A 21400-nucleotide genomic window follows, 5' to 3' on the forward strand; every position below is an offset into this window, starting at 1 on the left:
CGGAGCTGGGATCTTGGTTCTTGACTCTCAACGCTCAAGCCATGGTGCTGCGTTCCCGCAAGGGAACCGATCATGGACGAGCCAAGGAACCAACGCTTGCCAGGTGCCTAGGTACCTAAGGTACCTAAGTTGACCTAACCTTATCAGCGCTTATTGTGGACACCAAGATTCCGGCAAGGAGACATATAGGTAGGTCTGGCGTTATTGCACGGCACATACTGTACGTGTACGGCATTGCATACCTTAGGTACATAGGTAGCGTGCGCAGAGCCGCAGACTATCATGTCTACACCCGTCAATATTGACAGCACGAGGAGCCGCGGGAAGGGGGTGAGGCCCGATTCTGACATAAGAATTGTGGCCCCGTTTCCTTTTATTTCGCTCCCATCTTCTTTCCTCTTCTTTGTTTCCTCCCTCTTCCACAGCCACTGCAGCGAGCGGAACCCGCGGTTGAGAGCGGGCACTTGTCGACGGCAAGACCCGGCCCGTCAGCTCGAGGGCTCAAGCCTCTGAGCACACCTGGAGCCACCTGGCACGGCACTGAGCACCTGGAGCCACCGAGCTCAGAGCAGCTGGTGCTGGCACCGCCAAGCGAGAGGGTACCAGACGAGTAAAAGGTGGGGCGTTGATGCCTGCGTTTGTGCCCGCTTCCTGTCATTGACTGCCCAACCAGGTACGAGCGGTACAAGACTGGAGGCAGCAGGTACAAGAGATAGGCAAGGAGGTAGGCAGAGAAAAGGTGCACTGGACCTCATTTTTCGTTGACCAGACAGACCTCTTCTCTTCTCTTCACTTCTCTTTCCTACCCCGTGCTGGACTCGTTTCTCAATTCTGCGCTTCTCGTCAAAAGCTGGCAGGTTGTGGCTCGAGCAATCTCGGACGCCACGAGGCCCGCCCCCGGAACTTGTTCTCTTTTCGGTTCCTGCTTGCACCTATCCTCCTCGTTCCATTCGGCTTCGAAACCGGAATCCTCCTTGCTGTGCCAACAAATCGTTTGCCACACCTACACACCAAGAAACAAAAAAAAAAAAATCCAAAAAAAAAGGGAACTGTCCCCCATCGAGAAAGATTGCCTCTTTTCCCCCCGTTTCTCTACTCCAGGCAGTAATTTTGCCACAACTGGCCTCCCTTTGCAGATTGGCAGGCGCAACCTCTTCTGGAGTCTACTCTGGAGCCTGTACTCCGTAGACCGAGGGCAATAATTGTCACATCAACACCAGCCAGCCACTACTACTACTACCATGTAAGTCGTCCTTGAAACACCAGAAAAAAGGAAGAAAGCAAGGAAAAGAACCCCTTTACTCGAGCTTGACGGAAAAAGGCAGAAATACTGTGATTGCTAAACTACGTCAGTTGCGACGATATTTGGCTGGCGATAGCAAGGTCCGCAATCGGAGCGGAAGAGTCTGGTATAACCTGTTTTTACAAGTGAGTTCACTGGTCCCTCCTGTCCAGTACCTACGTCATGTCCCTTGGGCTGGATGAACATGCGGCATCTTGTTGCTGTTTATCAAGCCGTGCCGTTGCCTAGCACCCGCTTGCCCCGCTGAGCAATACTACCCTTATGTTTATTCTACTCCGTACCTACCGAGTATATGCAAAGTACTCCGTACTGCTGGGCTGGGGCGACCACAACCCCGCCCTTCTGCTCTTCTTTTGCCAGCTTGGCCATCAAAACCAGGCTTGCGTTTGTTGGCTGGAACTGGTCATTTGAGTGCGCATCGGCGACTTGCACCGCATCTAGATGCTTCCAATCTTGTGGTTTCAATTGCCGCTAGCTTCCTGCGCCCTTGACAAGCTATTCCTCGAAGGACGTGTTGCTAATGCAATCGTTTCCACTTTCTCAGATTCCACCAGCACCAGCCGAGGCTCCTCCAGTTGGCTTCATTCGACAACCAATCAACTCGAGCTACCAGGTACTCAACCAATACGGCATAGGTACCTACCGGCCACGGCCAATTCCTCCTGACAAAGCAGAAGCCAGCGACGCACATTTTTGTCCACCTCGCTCGCCCCGCCGTCCACCGTCATCTGCCTTGCTCTCCACCCACCCACTCCCACTCCCCGATTTACTACCACGCCTTTGTTCCCACTTTCTTTTTTGCTTGCTTGGCTTGGAGTCTAGACAACTCGCTTGTCAAACTTCGTCTCTCACGGCCCGTACCGACAGCAGGCCAGCAGCTAGCCAGCAAAAACACCAACGCACTTTCTTGGACCCAGGCCTTTGCAAGTCTAAACTCCCTTGTAGCGCGCTGAGGCGCTACCGTTTTCACCCACTCAACTGCTCACCGCCGATCTGAACCTGACGCCTGTGAGCTCCCTCACCCTCTCGGCCCTCCCCTTTTTTTTTCTTTTCTCTTTCTGTGGTCTTTTTGCTAGAGCGCATTTGCTTCGTCTTCCTCTGGCTAGTCGACTGGCCCGTTTTCCACCTCCACCCAGAGATCCTGTGACCCCCAAGGCTCCACTTTGGCCAATTTCTTTAGACTGTTTTGTAACCAAGCAACTATCCAGATACCTACAGCCAAACTGTCAAGCTCAAAACCTGGGCAGCACCAAGAATTTCGGCCGTCACTCATCTTCGACCCCGCACACCAAGTGTCAGGCCACCCAGCCTCTTCTTTCAAAGCCCCTTATCATTGGAGGGAACTGCTAGCGTCTACTCGATCGAGAGCGGCTCTTTCTATCTAACCTCGCTTTGGACAATATTGTCCGCTTGCCCTGCCCAACAACCCTTGGCCTTCCTTCAGGATCCTTGGTCAATCTCACACTAGTGGCATCACCGCCTCTTCCCCCTCCGAGCATTGCAACCTGTTGTCACCAGAGTGCTTTCGTCCTCAGGCCGAAGTCAGCATCAACACTTGGCGCTACAACGGCCGCCACCCAACCCACTCCCACGGTAGCCCATCACTGCACGGTTGCTCGTCCCCTCTTTCGCCTCATACAGACCACGCTGTCGAACCAGCGCCTTTACTCCGACCATCACTTGCGGATTGTCGAGAGTAGAGGGCAACTGCGCTTCATCCTAACTTGTCTGCTATGCGGTGAGTGTCATATACCATGCATATTTCGCATTCCATTGTTGCTGTCAACATTGAAGCCGCTTACAACTGACCGAGTTCTTGTCAGACGGCACACTACCATTACTATTCATCGCAGCGGCGAGAGTTCGCGCTCTACATCCTATCACAGCGAAGGCGAATCATCCCATCGCGAGGCTGATTTCTCCCCGGCAGAAGACGACGACGATTGGCAAGACTACGTGGACGACGAAGAAGAAGAGGAGGACGAGGACGATGAAGAGGACCTTCATCCTTCTGATTCGGCTTCAGCAAGCAACGACGCTCCACCCTCGCCGCAGCGCCCCACTAGGACTGCGCGCCACCACCGAATAGCTCGACCACCTCCCCAGAATTATCCTCCGGTGCCTTCACGCGCACCGATTCCTCCGCCCAGCGTGGATCCTTCAGAGGAATACGGCCATTTTGGCCCAGGCTATCAGCCTCCTCACCATGGTCCCCGAAGTTACTACAATGGACGTGGCCAGCACTCACCTTTTCAACAGCAGCAACCGAGTCACTACATGGGCGGGTATCCTGGTGGCAACCAAATTGTGCCATACGGCGGCTATGCGCCAAACCCATTCACGCCCATGAGTAATAGCTCGAACGGTGCCAGTTTCTTTGGGGGCGAACCGCGTCACGTGTATGACATGATGCCGTACCAACAACCACCGCCAGGCTTTTTCCCCGGGCCGCCACAGTTCGGTCTGCCTAACCAGCTCCAGCCGTATCATCTTGGGGCTCACCCACCTCCGCCTCCGCCCACAGAAGCGCCAGCAAAAGCAGCGACCCCTCCTGCCCCCAAGGAACCGCCGCCCGACCTGGAGAAAATCAGGCTTGAGGCCAAGCGCGAGGCTGAGCTGGAAGCTCTCAGAGCTCAAGAGGAGAAGGCCAGGGCTGAGAAAGAGCAACGGGAACGCGAGGCGCAGATCCGCAAAGAGGCCGAGGAGGCCTTCCAACGAAGGATGGAAGAGTTGAGGATTGCCAAGGAAGAGGCCCAGAAGGAGATTCAACTGGCTAGAGCCGAAGCTGAGCGCACGGCCAGGGAGCGAATCGAAGCCGAACGAAAGGCTGAAGAGGAGAGACAAAAGCAACACGCTGAGGCGATCAAACGGGCCGAGGAGAGCGCGAGGGCGAAATTCGAGGCCGAGATGAAGGCTGCCGAGGCCCGTAGGATTGAAGCGGAAGAAACTCGCATCAGAGCCGAAGAAGCTGTACAGAAACGCTTCGAGGCTGAAAGGAAGGCTGCCGAGGCCCGAAGAAAAGAAGAGGAAGAAGCTCGCATCAGGGCCGAAGAAGCTGCTCAAAGACGCTTGGAAGCTGATATGAAGGCTGCCGAGGCCCGAAGAAAAGAAGAGGAAGAAGTTCGCATCAGAGCCGAAGAAGCGGCTCAGAGGCGGCTGGAGGCTGCCATAAAGGCCGAGGCCGAGGCGAAGGCTGCCACGGAAAAGAAGGCAGCTGAGGAAGCGGAAAGGCTCAAGCTGGCTCGGGAAGAAGCCAAGTGCAAAGCGGAAATGGAGACGTTGAAAAAGATTGAAAAGGAAAAGGAAGCTGCCAAGAAGGCAGCTGAGGCTGAAGCGGCCGCCAAGGCCGAACAGGAGGCATTGAAGAAGCGCATCGAGGACGAAACCAAGGCCAAATTGGAAGAGGCGGCCAAGCAGAAGGAAGAGGCAGCCAAATCGGTCCCACAAGCCCCAATCAAGTTCAAAGATGCCCTCGGGAGACACTTTAGTTTTCCATTTCACCTCTGTGCCACGTGGCAGGTATGTTTTCCTTTCATATCTCTTGCATGCGAAGGCCAACCAGCTGATTCTTTGCCGCGCTTTGACAGGGAATGGAGGATCTTATCAAACAGGCCTTCTTAAATGTTGGAATTATCGGAGCGCAAGTTCAGCAGGGCCAGTACGATTTGATTGGGCCTCCCGGAATCATCCTGCCGGCTGTTTGGGAGAAGGTTGTTCAACCGGACTGGGCCATCACCATGACCATGTGGCCTACTCAAAAGCCGTCGTCGCCTGTGTTACCCAAGATGGCTCCCATGCCTAACCAACCGAACAACAAACGACCCAACGTTCCTATGCCTCCCTTTCCTCGTGGCGGTGGTGGCGGGGTTCCGCCGCCCCCCTGGATCCCTGGTTCTGTACGGCCCCCGAATATTGACATAATAAACGCCAAACCAGAACCGAGGCACTCCAAACCGTCCAAGCACAAGTCAAAGAATGCGAATGTGCTCAGTTTTCTTATTGGCAAGCCGCCCAAGAAGAAGTGAGATTACATGTCCCCCGGATGTATCCCGACGAGTGGTTTGACGCAACAAGAACTGACGCTTGCCTTTCCTTTGGATACAGATCTACCAAAAAATGAGAAAAGTCGGCGCTGCTATCATCACATGACGACGATGCATGACAACACTGTCCTCTCTCCGACATAATAGCGAGTCATTTCCTTTCTTTTTCCTTTTTTTTTTTTTTTTCTCCTGTGGCACTATGACAACTTTCGCAAGAAGGGATTGCTCTCTAGGTTCTCCGGCGGTTCCGTTTTCATTCAGCCTTTTCTTCGGCGTCGACTAGGTCCTTGCAGTAGAATAGGCGGACAGTAAGCTGTGATAATGGCTGCCAAATATAAACAATAAATGCATCAATAAAACGGGCCAGAGGGCAGGAATTGGATACACGATGGATGGGCAGGCGTAATGATTTGGTAGTATGAGTGATGTATTTGCCTCTTTGTTGGTAATGCTGCTGCTGTTGAATTTGGTGAAGAGAATGCCCGCCTCTCCACTCGATGACTTGGATTCTGAATTTGGATGCTTGGCAGGCAAAATTTGTATACCTCACTTCTATATATATGACTTTACTGGGAATGCCCATGCCTTTTGTTACATTTACTCTACATCGGACGGTACGCTCTGACTACTCTATAGTTGTGTGTTTATGTGCATATGTAACATCGAAGCCTCGGTCTTTACCTCTACCCTGCTACACCATGCCGGAAAACAACGATGCCAGGCAAAGATGCGGCAAAGATTCAAGTCCCAGCAGGGACAGAGAGTGCCCTTACCCGTATTGACCCGTTCAAGACACCTCAAATGAAGTCTCTCGTCATACTCTTGGCATCTGACCTAGCTCTTCCGAAGCCCGCTTCTCAAAAGCTTCAACCATCAAGCCTCCGACTTTGTCGGAGACAGCAGCACTCAGGGCAGCATAAATTGGGTTGACGAATTGATACATGACAGTCAGATGAACTTGGGTCATGGGGGACGACGGATCTCGCGACACGGACTTGAGATGCCACCTGGTGACGAGGCTCTTAAACACGGCAGAAGCGGCCTCGGCATCGGCGGCAGCTGGGTCGCCGCTGACGGCTTCGACAGACACGCCGGGCACGCAGCGCAGGCGGCTGGTGAAGACTTCGTTGAAGCCACCCCAGCCTACATGGAGACGAGCCAGCGTGGGCCACTGGCGACCCTGGTCGTCGGGCCGAGACCACTCGGTGACGCGGGAGCGGGCGCAGTACGGGACGAAGGCGGAGTAGGAGTCGACGTCGGCGATGAGCTTGTAGAGCGGTTGGGCGGCGTAGGGGAGGGTTCGCGTGGCCGTTATGGTTTGCGTGGCGGTGTGGGTGGGGAGGCTGAGGAATGAGCGACGGGTTGGCGAGGCGCCGGGGAGGAGGCTGGAGAGGCAAGGGCGAGGGCGAGGGCGAGGGCGGATCGCGGGTCGGGGGGGCATGGCTGTCGTGGGTGTGTGGGCGATCGAAGACGAGGGCGGCTGAAGGGGGATGCCGGTTCGCCGTAGAGGAGGGGGGGAAAGTCTTTATGAGGTTCTGTGCGCGATGGTGGAGAGGGTCATGCTGCGCAAAGGGTTGGGGAAGAGCGAAGCGGCTGGTTTGAAGAGATTGTGCGGAACGGTGCAGATGGATGCGGGGAGTCAATGTGGAGGGGAGGGCGCATCGCGTGTAGGCATGCGCAGATGGGTGGAAAGGAAAAGAAGAACAATGGCAGGATAGATGAGGCTGAAGAGCTGACGAGACGCTGGCCAGAGTCGATACGATACACAGATGGATCGAAGAAAAGCAGTATATAGGTACGGAGCTACTCCGTTCATTAGGTAGGTAAGGTATGTACCTAGGTACCTACTTTAGGTACCTTAGGTACATACCTAGGTACATGTAGCAGGTGACATCCGGAACGGGCTGGGCGATTGGTGCCAGGAGGTGGAGCGGTAGTGCGGTTGCCGCCGCCATGGTCCACCAGCATAGCACCTACGTACTGTACCTCCCCGCCTGCATCGCACATCGCACATCGCACATCGCACATTGCACGACAACTCCCATCCGCAAGGGCCAGGCTGCTTCGACTTCTCACACCAGACGCTTGCCCGCCGCCGCGACTGACTCTGCTCCGACCAGGGCGCATCATGCGCCTCTCGAACCCTTGTCCCTGATCTTCCCGACCGCAGCTCGTGGCCGCGAATCGAGCGTCCCATCATCGTCCACGCGCCGCGCAACCCGTCGAAGCCTGCAACATGTACGCTCAATGAAATATATGGCCCTGACCAAGAACCAGGGGGGGATGGGGGGGGGCTTTCTTGCAGAAAGAGACCTGCAAAAACGTCCCAACGGAAGCAGTAGCTGACCGGCCGTTGGGAGCTGCAGGTTCGAGAAATCACTCTACGACCTCATCCGAGGGCTACGCAACCACAAGGGCAACGAGAAGGAATATATCCAAAAGAGTCTGAAGGAATGCCGCGCCGAGGTCCGCAGCCAAGACATGGGTTCGTCAACCTGGTGGATGTGTTTGCCTCGTTTGGCAGGATATCGGAAGCTAACGGTGGAAAACCACGCTCCACAGACGTCAAGGCGACGGCTTTGCTGAAGCTCATCTATCTCGAGATGATAGGCTACGACATGTCTTGGGCCTCCTTCCACGTTTTGGAGGTCATGTCCTCTCCCAAATATCACCAGAAGCGCGTGGGATACCTGGGCGCCGTCCAGAGCTTCCGACCAGACACCGAGGTTCTCATGCTGGCTACCAATCTGTTGAAAAAGGCAAGTCGTCGCCCAGCCTCTCTCTGCGCTTCTCGGAGAGTGAATATATATATATATATATATAGCTGACCCATGTGTCCCCCGGAAAACAGGACCTCGGCTCCTCTTCGCAGACAGTTATATCCCTTCCCATTGCCACGCTTCCCCACGTCATCACGCCCTCCCTGGCCCTTTCCACGCTCGCGGATCTCCTTCCCCGCCTGAGCCACAGCCACTCCAGCATCCGGAAGAAAACGCTCGTCACCCTGTATCGATTGGCGCTGGTGTATCCGGAAGCGTTGCTTGCGGCGTGGCCCAAGATCAAGGAGCGCCTCATGGATCCCGAGGAAGATGCCAGCGTGACGGCGGCGATTGTGAATGTCGTGTGCGAGCTGGGCTGGCGCAGACCACACGACTTCCTGCCCCTTGCGCCTCGTCTGTTTGAATTGCTTGTCGATGGTGGAAATAACTGGATGGCTATAAAGCTCATCAAATTGGTAAGCCATGGACAAAGGCGACGATGCCCCCTCTCGCAAGCTCGAAATGCTGATGAATTCCCTCCCCCCCAGTTTGCCGCCTTGACGCCACTGGAGCCGCGGCTTGTGCGAAAACTGCTGCCGCCGCTGACCAATATAATTGCGACTACGCCTGCCATGTCTCTGCTTTACGAGTGCATTAATGGTATCATTCAAGGTGGTATTCTGGGAAGCACAGACGACACTTCAGACACTGATGAAATCGCCACTTTGTGTGTAACCAAGCTACGGGGGATGATAATGATTGATGGTGATCCGAATCGTAGGCATTTTTCTTCTCTTTTCCCGCTTCTTCTTTTTTTTCCGGACGTTCCCGACTGACGACGGATTTTACAGTCAAATATGTAGCTTTGTTGGCCTTCAACAAGATTGTCGTGACGCATCCCTACCTGGTGGCTCAACAAGAAGACGTTATATTGGAGTGCATTGACAGCCCCGATATTACCATTCGGATGCAGGTCCTCGGCCTGGTCCAAGGAATGGTGACTGCTGATAATCTGGTGTCTGTTGTGAGTCGGTTGACGAAACAGCTCAAGTCAGCCCAAGTAGCCACGGAGAAGAATCGACCGGGAACGCCGTCGCCTGGCCCCGGCTCCGACTCCGACTCGGAAACCCAAGTGGCCGTTGCGCAATCCAGCAGATTCGAAAACCAACTGCCGCCGCTGCCGGAAGACTACAGGCTGGATGTCATTGGAAGAATCCTGTTCATGTGTTCCAAGGACGACTATGCCAACGTGCTGGATTTTGACTGGTACATTGACGTACTGACGCAGCTTGTCCGCATGGCTCCGATTCCCAGACAGCAAGACTACCCCAGCGGCATGGGCGCCTCGTCGAGGCCAGCTGCGGACATGTCGGAAAGAGTGGGGGACGAGCTGCGAAACGTTGCCGTCAAAGTCAGGGCCATGAGGTCCACGGCGGTCAGAGCTGGCTTCGACATTCTTACACAGCTCAACGCGGATACTCCTACGGGCCACAGGGTTACATCTGGGGCTCTAACGTCCCTGACCTGGATCCTGGGAGAATACGCAGTCCTGCTTCACGACCAGGACGGCGCGTTGAACAGCCTGCTCCAGCTGGTACCCCGGGCGGCCCGCCCCGAGGCCTGCACGACTTCGCTGCTAGCAATTGCCAAGATTTTCGCCTCGATTTCCGGCGACGCTTCGCAGCCGTGGACGGCGGAGAGGAAGTCGAGGATATCGCTCCTCATGGCCCGTATTCTGCACGTAGCCGAGCCGCTGGCTTTGCATCCCAACCTCGAGGTGCAGGAGCGTGCGGTTGAGCTCGTGGAGCTGTTGAAACTCACGGCAGAGGCTGCCGCGGGACAGCCTGCCTCGACAGACGAAGCCCCTCAGGATCCTCCTCTTCTGCTGACGCAGGCAATCCCCTCGCTGTTCACCGGCTGGGAGCTCAACTCGGTCTCCCGAGGAGCGCAGCGAAACGTGCCGCTGCCCGAGGGGCTCGACCTGGACGAGCCCATTCACCGCAACCTAGGTCGACTCCTGTCGTCGGCCGATGCCGTCACCGTGGACGCGGACGACGAGTCGGATGAGTTCGAGGGATACTACAATCAGCGACCCGCCCCCGCGGCCATGTCGTCATCATCCTCGGCACCGGCAATGAGGAGACTGGTCAACACGGCCGAGGAGATGGCGGACTCGTATCAGCAGCAGCCGAGCGAGGAGACGTACCTGGACGCCGACATTGTTGCCAGGCGCAAGGCAGAGAGGCTGGAGAGAAACAAGGACGACCCGTTCTACATAGCCAGCAGCGTCGACGTGCCGCGAACCTCTACCCCCATCCATAACATCCTGCAAAGCAGCAACGGGCCCGATCTCGACATCGACTCGATCCCCGTCATGAAGCTCGAGCTCGACAACGTCGCAGGGCCTGCAGCAGGCCCAGCGGCGTCACGGCCCCAAGGCAAGCCCAAGCCCAAGCCCAAGCCCAAGCAGCGAATCATTGTTGCCAGCGACGAAACCCTGGGAGCCGACGGCGGCAGCGGCGGCCGGCCGTACGATTCCGAAAACAACTCGGACGGCGTGGCCAAGCCGCGGGCCGGCAGGAAGAAGCCCAAGCACTCCCTGCTGCAGGTGGACTCGAGCCACATTGGGGCCCTGAGCCTGGAAGGCGCGCGCGCAAACGGCTTCGACCACGAGCAGCAGCAGCGCGAGGAGGCCGAGATGCAGCAGGCCATCAGGGAGGTCGAGCGCCTGCGTCTGGAGATGCAGCGCGCCAACGAGCGCATCCAGGTCGCCCAGGGCGTCGACGCCCAAGGCGCCGTCGTCAAGACGAAGAAGAAGAAGAAGACGACGACGACGAAGAAGAAGAAGGCCGCGGGGGCGGCGGACAACGCTCCCGTCGGAACGGAAGAGGCGAAGCCGCGGAAGAAGAAGAAGAAGAAGGAGGAGGAGGAGGAGGAGGAGGTGGTGGCTCAGCCTGCGCAGGCGCTCCAGGCCAGCCAGGGCCTTGATCCCGTGGGCACGGCCGCCGCGGCGGACGCGGTTGTCCTGCCGAAGAAGAAGGCTGGCAGGAAGAAGATGGCCGAGATTGAGGACGTCTAGGCGCGGTTTATGCGTGGGGGGCTTCATTCTCGGAGCGTTGGAGCATTTGAGCTCTAACTCGGGGACGTAGGATCATTATCGAGCATTGCAGCATTTGAGCTCTAACTCGGGGACGTAGGATCATTATCGAGCATTGCAGCATTTGAGCTCTAACTCGGGGACGGAGGATCATTCTCGAGCATTGCAGCATTTGAGCTCTAACTCGGGGTCGGGGGATCATTCTCGAGCATTGCAGCATTTGAGAGCTTGCGCAAGTTGCGGGCTCTGGCATTCTTCAGGTGCATTCTTTCTTCTTCACCCTTTGTCGCGGCGAACCGCATCTTGGTCGTCAATCGACGCGGCTGGACGGGTCAAGCGCGGGAACTTGCATATCGGATATCGGGCGGGGACGCGGGCATTTACCAGGTAGGTAGGTAGGTAGGTATGGTATTCTCTTGTGGCGTGAGGAGCGCGCCTTGTTTTGCGAGGTACGCTGTTGGTGCATGCGCTGCTGTGTAGCTGAGGCTACGTTTGGTTGAGGCTACGTACATATCTGGCGGGATCAAAGATCAACCGGGCTCATTGTACGCACTTTATGGCGATGCTCTGCACATATGATCAACTGCACCTTGGCAGAACACTACACAATGCGGAATCAACTGCGCGTGTACTAACTAGTACGATGCTCTCTGCCTGTCCAAAAGCACGCCCTCGACCATCATCAACCACGTTCGTCACGACCGCCGCGGCTGCGTAGCCTCAAGACGCAGCGATCCGCAGGAGTCCGCGGCTGTACCATACATATCCCGGGTATAAATCAATCATAAGCTACACCTCGTAATCTCGCATACATGACGTCCACCCGCTCTGCAAGCCAAGCAACCTCGCCGCACGACAATCGTCCCGCAAAAGACGGCATTTTGCACAAAATATGGTTGGGGGGGTGATGCGGAGAAAAAGGGGGGGGGAAAGGAGAAAAAAACAAAACAAGAGGCGAGGCGAGCGGTTCGGCAGGGTCGTGCAAACATGCACATGCTGCTTTGCGCGTTGCCTGAGCCCGCCTTTTTTTTTTTTTTTTTTTTCTTTCATTGAGGTAGGAGGGGGGGAATTCTGCGTGACGTCGTCAGGTCAGGAAAGGGCGCTCTTATTGACATTCATGAGACTCGCACTTGGTGGTGGGCCGAGTGCGGGATAGGCCATGTATTCTCGGTGGGAAAAAACAAGGAAACAGGGAATAAAGACGAAGCAAACGAGCGAAAAAAGAAAACCCGGCCCGTGGCAAGTCACTAGTCGTCCATGGGCTTGTCCTCGAGTGTCACGCCCCTCGCCGGAGTGCCGTCCAAGGGAGGACTGCTAGGCACTCTCTTGCCGCCGACAAACTTTGTCCCAACACGCGGACCGCTGTCCCGCCTCTCGCTTCCGTCGTTGATGGACCCCCGGCGCTGTGGTGACCCGTTTGCGGTGTCGGCAACGGCGCCGCCATCAGGGCCTGGCACGTCGAGAGAGGCCCGCTTGATGCGGGATTCGATGCTGCCCATGCTGCCCAAGCTGAACCGGCTTCGCTCCGCCGACGTCGGGCTCGTCTGGATGGGGAAACGCGTGTCTGCCCCTCCGCTGCTTCGGTCTGCTCCTCCGCTGCTTCTGTCGCGCCGATGCCCACGAGGTCCCGACGCAGGGCTGGTCGCCCGGCTCCTCGAGGCGTTGGCCTTTTCCACCAGCGCGCGGTTTCGCTCCTCCACCAGCGCTTTCCTGTTGCTCTCGTCGGTGCTGATGGCGCGGGGTCGGGTGCCTCCCTTCGTGGACGACGAATGGTTCAGCGTGGACTGCCGCTTCAGTTCGTTGAATATGGTGTCCTTGTGCGCAAAGAGCTCCCGAACTAGTCGCGTCGCGTGCTTTTCCTCCAGGGTGAGTGACGTTTCAGTCCGCGGTCTCAGAATGCAGGGTCCCAGCGACGAGGCCAGCGACGACATGTACTCTTCGTCTGCCGAGGTCAAGTCTATCAAGCGAGTGAAATGGTTCATGCAAGCGTCCAGCGTGGCAATGTTGGTCAGCCGAAGCTGCCCCAATGTCTGCTGAAGGACAAGAATAGGATCGGGCTGAGAGGTTGTATAAATGGTGCGAATGATTTCGTACACGTGCGAGCTGACAATGGAGTCTAAACATACGTGAATGAGCCTTCCGAATGCCCCGCAAGCAACAAGTTGAAAACACACACAAAAGACCCAGCGATTGACATCATGACGTGGGTGAGCGAGTTGATGAAGGAGAGAGGGAAACCATCTGCCACTTACCAGGGAGCTCCAAGAGATAGAGTTTCAGCAGCGCCGCCACAGTCGGAACGTCAAACTTGTCAAAGACATCGGGCGAAATTGGCTTGCCGTCGTTGACCATGGCTCTCAATTGGTGCACCTGACCAAGCGGCACGTCGACGAGCCAAACACCCCTCCGCGCTTCGTCGCCTTCCAAATCCGGATAGTGATGGTCCAGATATGTCAAGATTGTCGTGACAATGATCGGGACGCGCTTCTTGTCCGCCCGGGCGCGAGCCTCCAGGTCGATGCCAAAGGTTTGCTCGTCAACCTTGTTGTAATAGTTTTCATACACCACGACTTTGGGAACGAAGCTGCCGGTCCGGTAGTTTTCCAGCAAGTATCGCAAATCGCCCGCAGGTTGGACGGTTTCCTGGAACAAGACCATCTTGTCGACAGTCGACTGCAAGCTGGGAATGACGTTGCCAATGGCGCCGGAAAAGTCAAGGATAACCGTCTTGACAGCCTTCAATCGGTCCAACTCGCAACGCTCCAGGAATTTCAGGTGCAGAAAGATGGCCTCCTCGAGGGTACACCTCAGCTGGTCCAGTTTGCGCACGCCCGCTTTGTACTTCTCATCGGCTTCCCGTGCCTCGCGTTGCAAGCGCATGGACGGCGTCTCGTTCGGGTCTCTGTTGCCAAGCATGTTCCAGTTGGCGAGGTATTCGCTCACGGTTCCGACGACTGGAGAGTCAAACCCCCCATCCGAGCCGGTCACGGGGAGGGAGAAGGTTCTGTTCAGCTTCTTCTCGGGCAGTCCGGCAACTTTGAACGCTTTGGGCCGCCATTGGTAAAACATTTTGGAGCTGTTGGCGAACGTGTTGCCAACATTCCCAATAAGCCGCAGCAAACCGTTGGAGATGAGGTCCTGACCAATCCGCTCGGCGTAGCTCACGGTGCTGATGCCCATGCTGCGTTGCAAATACTCGACAATGTCGGAGCCTGCTGACGTGTTCAAGTACGTGCCCAGGATGGCAACTTTCGTTTCACCCATCTTGATCGTCGAGAGCATTTGCGAGAGAATTTTCTTCAGCTGGTCAGGCTGATAGACATCGTCCCCGATTTCGTACAGCTCCTCATATTCACGCTCCTCTTCCTCCTTCAGAGGCTGAACTTTGATTTCGGGAATCGCGGATTGATTCTGCTTTGGGCTCGTTTCCGGATCCTGGAAGCCCAGCTTGTTCTCTTCCTCAAGGTCCTCTACAAGCCTGCATTTATTAAAGTAGTTGGAGCGAAGCTTTCGAACGGCGTCTGCTTGGCGATCATGCGCCTTGATGTGGCCTTGCAGCTGGTCTTGCGAGTCCTGGATACGGGCTTCGTGGGCGTCGCACCAGCGGGAAAACGGGTTGACTACCAGGTCACGAATGCCTTGGGCGATTCGCTGGTGGCTACGCGAGGCATCCTGCATTTGGGTACGCATACCGTCATAGGCCTGAGGAGAAGGAGGCAATCGGCAGTTAACGAATTGGTCGCGGCAGTGCGACGACGCACTTTCCCAAGACTGGAGCGTGTTCCCTCTGCACTTACTTTCCGGACGGTTGCGCCGTCGTCTCTCGAGAAACCACCGCTGATCTTGTCGGCAGATGGCACAATCTCGGCAAGACGTTGGCCATAGGTTTCTTCGGCTTCTGCACGCAAGCGGGCTATTGTGAGAATCTGGCGGTTCTCCATGACGCCCTGTTGGAGCTTGCCGAACAGGATACCGAGACCTGTCAAATCATTCATGTTAGGCCCAAGCCCATCACACAGCTCCTACGGGCGGGCAGGGACACTGACCGGCGGCATAGTCGCCCGACCAGAAGGAATCAGCGAAGCCCGGCATTTTTTTTTTCTTCAACTGCCCCGGCACGACACAATCCCAAGCGGCGAGTTGGCGGTAGCAGGCAGAACGGATTCCACGGGACGGCTTGGTCTTACGAAGCCAAGCACGTATCGTACACCTTGGCACCAGGCAATAAGATGGCAATGGCCCCGCGGATTATGCCAAGCCTCGAAGTATGATGAACTCGCCGTAGTCACAGGAAAGAAAGGGGGAGAAAGGGGGTTTATGTTTGGCCAACGAGGTGGAGAACTGCCAGAAAGTTGACGATGTGGGTGTCGACGTGGAACGTTGGGAGAAACGGGCCTCGAGGATAGACTGTAGTAGTGAGTTGGTTAGTTGTGCGGCCAATGAAAGAAAGGAGCGACGTGCGAAAGACGATTTCCGCCAAAAGAAAATAGAGACGCCGCAAAAGACAACGAAAACTCCGGCTCTGGTAGAAAAGAAAAAGGAGAAAAAAAAATCGGCAGCCAAAAAACAATGAAGCTGTTTGAAGATGTTGATAGAGACAAGTTGACGAGTTTGAGTGAAGGCAGAGAGTGACCAAGAAGCGTGGCTCGGCTGGGCTGGCTGGGCTGGCTGAGCTGGCTGCTGCGTGGACGCCGAGCTGCCGGAGTCGCAGAGCTGGGGCACAAGTGTACACAGTACATAGGGTGCAGGGTGGCACGGTACGGAGTACAAGCCTGCTACATATCAGGTCTGGCCTCTTGGAAGTTTGCGGGTCAACGTTGGCTCAGGGGCCAGCTCGCTATATCATGACGTTGCGTAAGCGTCGAAGCGCCCAGGCCAGGTGCCACTTTTTCCTCTGGTGTACGTGTGGTGGCTCAGTGACGTTGTGGCCTCAAGTACGGAGTATTGCAGTATATGTACCTTATAATACCCAATACAGTCACACATTGTGTGGCGTCACACTTTTGGTGCAACACCAAGGGCTGGCTTGAGCCTTGCCTCGTTGTTTCGACCCCTAGTAAGTTTAGGTACCAACACCTACGTAAGGTACCTCCTAAGGCACCTAACAAGACACAATGTCGGTAACTGGACTTTGAAATCCATTACCAGCCAGAGGGCGGCTGCAGGCTTAAATCATGCTACAGAGCGCTGATTACCGAAGTTTCAACAACAATTGACATGCACTTAGCTGCTGCAGCCTGTTCTTGCCAAATGCCCAACCACATCTGACTGTTGTGGACACGCCGAGAGCTACGTAGGTGTTTTGTGTCGACATCCACTGACCGCCTTCAAGTGGATACAATTGATACATGCCAGCTCCCAGGTGCCGGTAGCTGCAAGCATTCCAGCGTCAAGCGGGCAAAGCAGCAGCTCCGAGTCCCTAGGGGGCTGCAGCAACTGACTTAGAACCGGCATGCACCCGTCGTCAACTCAATTTGAATTGTCTTGTTTCAAAGTCCAGCTTGCCAGCGTATTCACTATGCACAGTGTGCCCTGATGCTGATGCTGTGTGGTTCGTTCGATTGCCAGGTTTCGCATCGTGAAGCCAAAAAACAGCCTCCGCCAGCTGTAAATATCCGGCGCATTTTCGCCGCAAACTCCGACTTGCAAATCATTAAGCATTCGCTCGCGCATTTTCGGCCTGCCTGTTGTCGACTGGTCACGGGTAGCGGAGAACGGCCCAATGAATCCTGATGTCAGCGGAAGCAGCGAGGCCAGGCAGTGAAGCGTTCCGGGACGGACTTTTGATTGTCCCTCCGCATCTCCAACCGTTACATCGGCGCAACCCCATGTCTTTATGCACATCTCTCTCGCCTCTTGCCGCCCATTCCCGTCGTTCTCCTGAGCCTTGAGCGCTTCATTCAGGCGCATCGCATCATTGATCATGGCGACGGACAAGAACCCGGTCCTCCCGTCTTGGCACGAGATCACCACAACGAAAGCTACTCCTCCTGACTCAGATGCACCATCTGTACAACCCTCCTCCACAAAGAGGTTGAGCCCGTACCGCGGGGTACTATACGCGATCTTGGCGTTGGTATCTCTCGCTGCACTTCACGGGCCGCTTGGCACAACAAACCTTGGAATCCCGTTACATGTGTGCGGAAAGCCCATGACTGTCGAGCAAAAGGCTCGCCAGATACTTGCCCACAACCCTCTCATCGGTACACTCCTGATCCATATTCCCGACCTTGGTTCGCATCGCTTTGGTCTGTATAATGGCAGCTAATGTTCATCACCAAACTTGCCAGATGGTCATATCGACCTACCGATCCTGTTGCGGGCCCTGTACCACAACCGGATCGACAATGATGAATGGAGACAAAGATTTGAGAATGGCACTATGCCAGGCCAAGTTGACCTTTACCGGTTGAGCAAAGGCCAGTCTGGGGGTGCTTTCTGGAGTGTATTTGCCCCTTGCCCAGACAAAGGGGACGACTTTTCCGATGCCAACCTTGCACCGAGTAAGTTGCTTATTCGACACGTTTTCCGAGCCAAGTTGCTTATTGGATGGGGATTTTCTACATAGTTGTACAATATACCCTCGACCAAATTGATGTAATGGACAGAGTCATGGAAGCTTTCCCCCATGATTTCGCCCCGAGGGTAAAGAGTCGGGACGCCAGGGCCGCCTTCAACTCGGGTAAACTGATATCTCCCCTTGGCGTTGAGGGACTTCACCAGATCGGCAACCATGTTGCCAACCTGCGGCGTTTCCACGAACTTGGCGTTCGATATGCCACGCTGACGCATAATTGCCATAACAAGTATGCAGATGCTGCTCTGTTGGAGAGTCCCCTAAGGAAGGCCGAACCCAAGTGGAACGGCGTTAGCCCATTGGGGCGTGAGCTCATTCACGAGATGAACCGAATCGGCATGATTGTCGACCTATCTCATGTCAGGTGAGTGAGGATGAGGGACCATGCGAGGGCGTTTTGCCTTCTGACCAAACCTAACTGTTGATGCAGCGAGGACACCATGTTTGATGTTCTAGGAGGTCGGCAAGATTGGCCTGGCTCTCTGGCCCCCATCATCTTCTCCCACAGCTCCGCCTACAGCATTTGCCCGCATCCCCGCAACGTCAAGGACAGCATCTTGCAGCTCGTCAGGAAGCGAAATTCCGTAGTCATGGTCAATGTCAGCCCGGATTTCATCTCGTGCAGGGCCGTCGGCAACCCAAACGGGCTTCCAGAGGAAGACCCAGCCAACGCTACGCTGGATCGAGTTGTAGAACACATTCTACATATCGGGAATCTCATTGGTTTTGACCACGTCGGTATCGGCACCGACTTTGATGGCATCGACAGCTTGCCCAAGGGATTCGACGACGTCACCAAGTATCCCGATCTCATTGCTGCGTTGCTACGAGCCGGAGTAAGCGACACGGATGCCGCCAAGATTGCAGGCGGCAACGTACTGCGTGTGTGGCACGATGTCGACGCAGTTTCTGCTCGACTCAAAGCTGAGAGTTCTCCAGTAATGGAGGATTCAATTCGCGGCCCTGCACACGACTAGCCTCAAGGGTGCCTGTCCATCTCGACGTCAGCACGGTCTTAACATTGATATGGCGTCTCTCATTTTTACCTACCATCTAATTCTCATATCGCCGTGAAAGCACTCTATATACACTCTTTACATTGCTACAATAAAAAAAGACTTATATGTTACATTTGATATTTTCCTTGACATGCCTTGATCCGGTGGAATATGGCTTGGTTGAGCAATGCGAGGCAACCCAACGGAGCGAAGTGCCATAATTCCGCTGAATTTCGGCCGAATCATAAAATGGGAGCGACGAACTGCTCGTTTAAAGACGTGTTCGCTCAGGACCGGCGATCCACCCGATTGAGCTTGTTGGCTGTAGCCGTTTGAGTCCTTGTTCGCTGACCTCGCACGGGTAGACCCATGGCATGGCGACGACCACGGTACGACCCTATGTCCTTCAGCCGTTTGATATTGTCTTGAACTACCCTCCTAGCGTCCGTCTCAATCGTCATCTGTGACAGCTCGGCTGTTAAGGACGTGACGGTTTTCGGACTTAGCGATCCGACCTTGGCGAGATTGTGTATTGAGTATTTTGCCAAGATGCGGGCGGACGTTGTGGGCCCTAATGCATAGAATGATTCGAGTGCTTTCTGAACGAAGGAGTCCCGTATTTTGTCAGCATCGTGCAACACCTTTGCCGAGTGCGAGTTTTGTCGTCGTGCTGGGTAGGCTGGCGGGTTTTTACCTTGACGAGTTTGCCCTCGTGGAAGTTGACACCGAGAATGAAGACCTGATGAGTTAGCAAGCCAAATCACCGACGAGAAATGGTAAGATACAGAGAGTTTCGGACTTACCATCGTGACGGTCAATGCTGGAACACGATGCCAAAGTCCTCGTCCTTCAATGCAGTTGGTTGTGCAGCATTCCAGCTTTCGGCTTTCCAAGGCCGTCGTTATCAGAGGGAATCGGAGAAGCTCCGGCAAAATGTCAGCTACTTCACCCCCCCTTGCCCCACCCCTTGCCCCACCCCGTGCCTCCCCTCAGTGCTCACCTTGCTGAGAAACGCCACTTGCGGGGTGCTTCATCAGTTTGCCAGCTGTCTGGCAAACTGGGGCGTTTGCGCAAGGCCACCTAACAACCTAGCTTCCCCATCAGCGAAGCAAGCTTGTCATGCATGCATCGGAGCCTACCAGATACATAGGCACCTGCCTAAGAGGCGTAGGTGGTACCTGGTAGTGGGTACAGGTGCGCCCTTACCCAGCCTTCCCGATTGATCTTGCCACTCTTCATCCTTTCTTCCCTTTCACCCTCATTGTTCTCTCCCGAAGATTGGTATTCTCCATCTTTTTCTGTCCAGTTCTTGCCTTTTCAAGATGTTAAATCTGAGACGACTTGTGGTCTCCTTTGCCCTCCTTGTTGGAGTCGGCCTGGTTCTCTTGTCCCAAACCGCCGAGGCGGCCAAGGGACCTCGGATCACCTCCAAGGTCTATTTTGACATTGAGATTGGCGGGAAGCCAGCCGGCCGCATCGTCATGGGTTTGTACGGGAAGACTGTCCCTGAGACGGCCGAGAACTTCCGAGCTCTGGCCACCGGCGAGAAGGGCTACGGCTACGAAGGCTCCATGTTCCACCGTGTTATCAAGGACTTCATGATCCAGGGTGGTGACTTCACCAAGGGCGACGGCACCGGTGGCAAGTCCAGTAAGTTTGGCAGGACTCAAGAGCGTGCATGCAATTGATGCCTTTTCGCGGCCAATTGACTAACTGGAGTGCCTCGCAGTCTACGGCGAAAAGTTCAAGGATGAGAACTTCAAGCTCAAGCACACCATGAAAGGTCTGCTTTCCATGGCTAACGCCGGTCCCGACACCAATGGCTCCCAATTCTTCATCACCACGGTTGTTACCTCGTAAGCATTTCTCCCACTCACTCTTCTTCTTGCTGTCGAGCTCGTCAAGGGAAGAGACAGAAAGAAGGAAGGAAATAAATACATGAATGTATAAATAAATGGCCTGGCTAATTGGGGTGCAAACAGCTGGCTCGATGGTCGTCACGTCGTTTTCGGCCAAGTGCTCGAGGGCTACTCTATTGTCGAGATGATTGAGAATGTAAAGACCTTGGCAGGCGACAAGCCTGAAGAGGCTGTCAAGATTGTCAAGAGTGGCGAGCTCGAGGTCCCTCCCGAAGGTATTCACGTCGAGCTCTAAGATTCCTTTGCGGTGTGCTGCACAAAGCCAAACTTGATGAACTTCACCCCGTACGTAGCCCATGTGCTGATGCGTGTGGTATCAATCAGGCCTCGAAGGCTCAGCTGGCTGGGCTGATGGTGTCGCACCAATTGAAAACGACGTGGACGGTGCAGTTAAAGCTACAGAAGGCTGGTCGTTTTTGCAAAAGATTGCCTTGTTTGGATTTGTGGTTGCTGCTGCTCTGTTTTACATTCGCCTTCGCAGATCCTCAAGCAAGATGGAATACGACTTGAACAAACCCCTTGCCTAGATGATGAAAAAAAAATTAGATGTAGAAAATGTACCACCAGTAAGAACAGACGTTGAATGTTTGGAAATGGAAATAAGCGTGCCTGTCGCGGTCGTCAATATGCTAGAGGTCAGTATTCCGCGTTTCGCTTTGGGTGACGTGTACGGAGTAGAAGTCGCTATTTCCATGACCAAAACC

At 55.1% G+C, this 21400-nt stretch overlaps 8 protein-coding genes across 8 annotated transcripts; 5 read left to right on the forward strand and 3 right to left on the reverse strand.

Moving 5' to 3' along the window:
* Positions 1-41: 41 nt before the first annotated feature.
* UV8b_03176 (uncharacterized protein) lies at positions 42-2771 on the forward strand (the record flags this gene model as incomplete). Its single annotated transcript, XM_043140674.1, has 6 exons — positions 42-111; positions 1137-1243; positions 1354-1428; positions 1848-1938; positions 2258-2311; positions 2512-2771. 6 exons carry the CDS (start codon positions 42-44, stop codon positions 2769-2771), a joined length of 657 nt encoding a protein of 218 aa, XP_042996608.1.
* Positions 2772-3036: 265 nt separating this feature from the next.
* Positions 3037-5423, forward strand: UV8b_03177 (uncharacterized protein; the record flags this gene model as incomplete). The annotated part of the gene is made up of 4 exons (XM_043140675.1): positions 3037-3041; positions 3127-4822; positions 4891-5324; positions 5408-5423. The coding sequence occupies 4 exons, from the start codon at positions 3037-3039 to the stop codon at positions 5421-5423; spliced, it is 2151 nt and encodes a 716-aa protein (XP_042996609.1).
* Positions 5424-6160: 737 nt separating this feature from the next.
* On the reverse strand, positions 6161-6787 carry UV8b_03178 (uncharacterized protein; the record flags this gene model as incomplete). Its single annotated transcript, XM_043140676.1, has 1 exon — positions 6161-6787. The coding sequence occupies one exon, from the start codon at positions 6785-6787 to the stop codon at positions 6161-6163; it is 627 nt and encodes a 208-aa protein (XP_042996610.1).
* A 512-nt stretch (positions 6788-7299) lies between these two features.
* UV8b_03179 (uncharacterized protein) lies at positions 7300-11184 on the forward strand (the record flags this gene model as incomplete). The annotated part of the gene is made up of 7 exons (XM_043140677.1): positions 7300-7323; positions 7517-7584; positions 7713-7831; positions 7909-8105; positions 8198-8581; positions 8654-8882; positions 8957-11184. 7 exons carry the CDS (start codon positions 7300-7302, stop codon positions 11182-11184), a joined length of 3249 nt encoding a protein of 1082 aa, XP_042996611.1.
* A 1265-nt stretch (positions 11185-12449) lies between these two features.
* Positions 12450-15294, reverse strand: UV8b_03180 (uncharacterized protein; the record flags this gene model as incomplete). Its single annotated transcript, XM_043140678.1, has 4 exons — positions 12450-13318; positions 13455-14904; positions 15000-15181; positions 15249-15294. The coding sequence occupies 4 exons, from the start codon at positions 15292-15294 to the stop codon at positions 12450-12452; spliced, it is 2547 nt and encodes an 848-aa protein (XP_042996612.1).
* Positions 15295-17125: 1831 nt separating this feature from the next.
* On the forward strand, positions 17126-18756 carry UV8b_03181 (uncharacterized protein; the record flags this gene model as incomplete). The annotated part of the gene is made up of 4 exons (XM_043140679.1): positions 17126-17405; positions 17493-17705; positions 17771-18143; positions 18210-18756. The coding sequence occupies 4 exons, from the start codon at positions 17126-17128 to the stop codon at positions 18754-18756; spliced, it is 1413 nt and encodes a 470-aa protein (XP_042996613.1).
* A 308-nt stretch (positions 18757-19064) lies between these two features.
* Positions 19065-19583, reverse strand: UV8b_03182 (uncharacterized protein; the record flags this gene model as incomplete). The annotated part of the gene is made up of 3 exons (XM_043140680.1): positions 19065-19376; positions 19472-19516; positions 19581-19583. 3 exons carry the CDS (start codon positions 19581-19583, stop codon positions 19065-19067), a joined length of 360 nt encoding a protein of 119 aa, XP_042996614.1.
* Positions 19584-20099: 516 nt separating this feature from the next.
* UV8b_03183 (uncharacterized protein) lies at positions 20100-21223 on the forward strand (the record flags this gene model as incomplete). Its single annotated transcript, XM_043140681.1, has 4 exons — positions 20100-20427; positions 20507-20633; positions 20760-20911; positions 21021-21223. The coding sequence occupies 4 exons, from the start codon at positions 20100-20102 to the stop codon at positions 21221-21223; spliced, it is 810 nt and encodes a 269-aa protein (XP_042996615.1).
* Between the last annotated feature and the right edge of the window lie 177 nt (positions 21224-21400).

The sequence above is a fragment of the Ustilaginoidea virens genome, chromosome 2 (genome assembly GCF_000687475.1).
Source record: "Ustilaginoidea virens chromosome 2, complete sequence".
NCBI lineage: Eukaryota > Fungi > Ascomycota > Sordariomycetes > Hypocreales > Clavicipitaceae > Ustilaginoidea > Ustilaginoidea virens.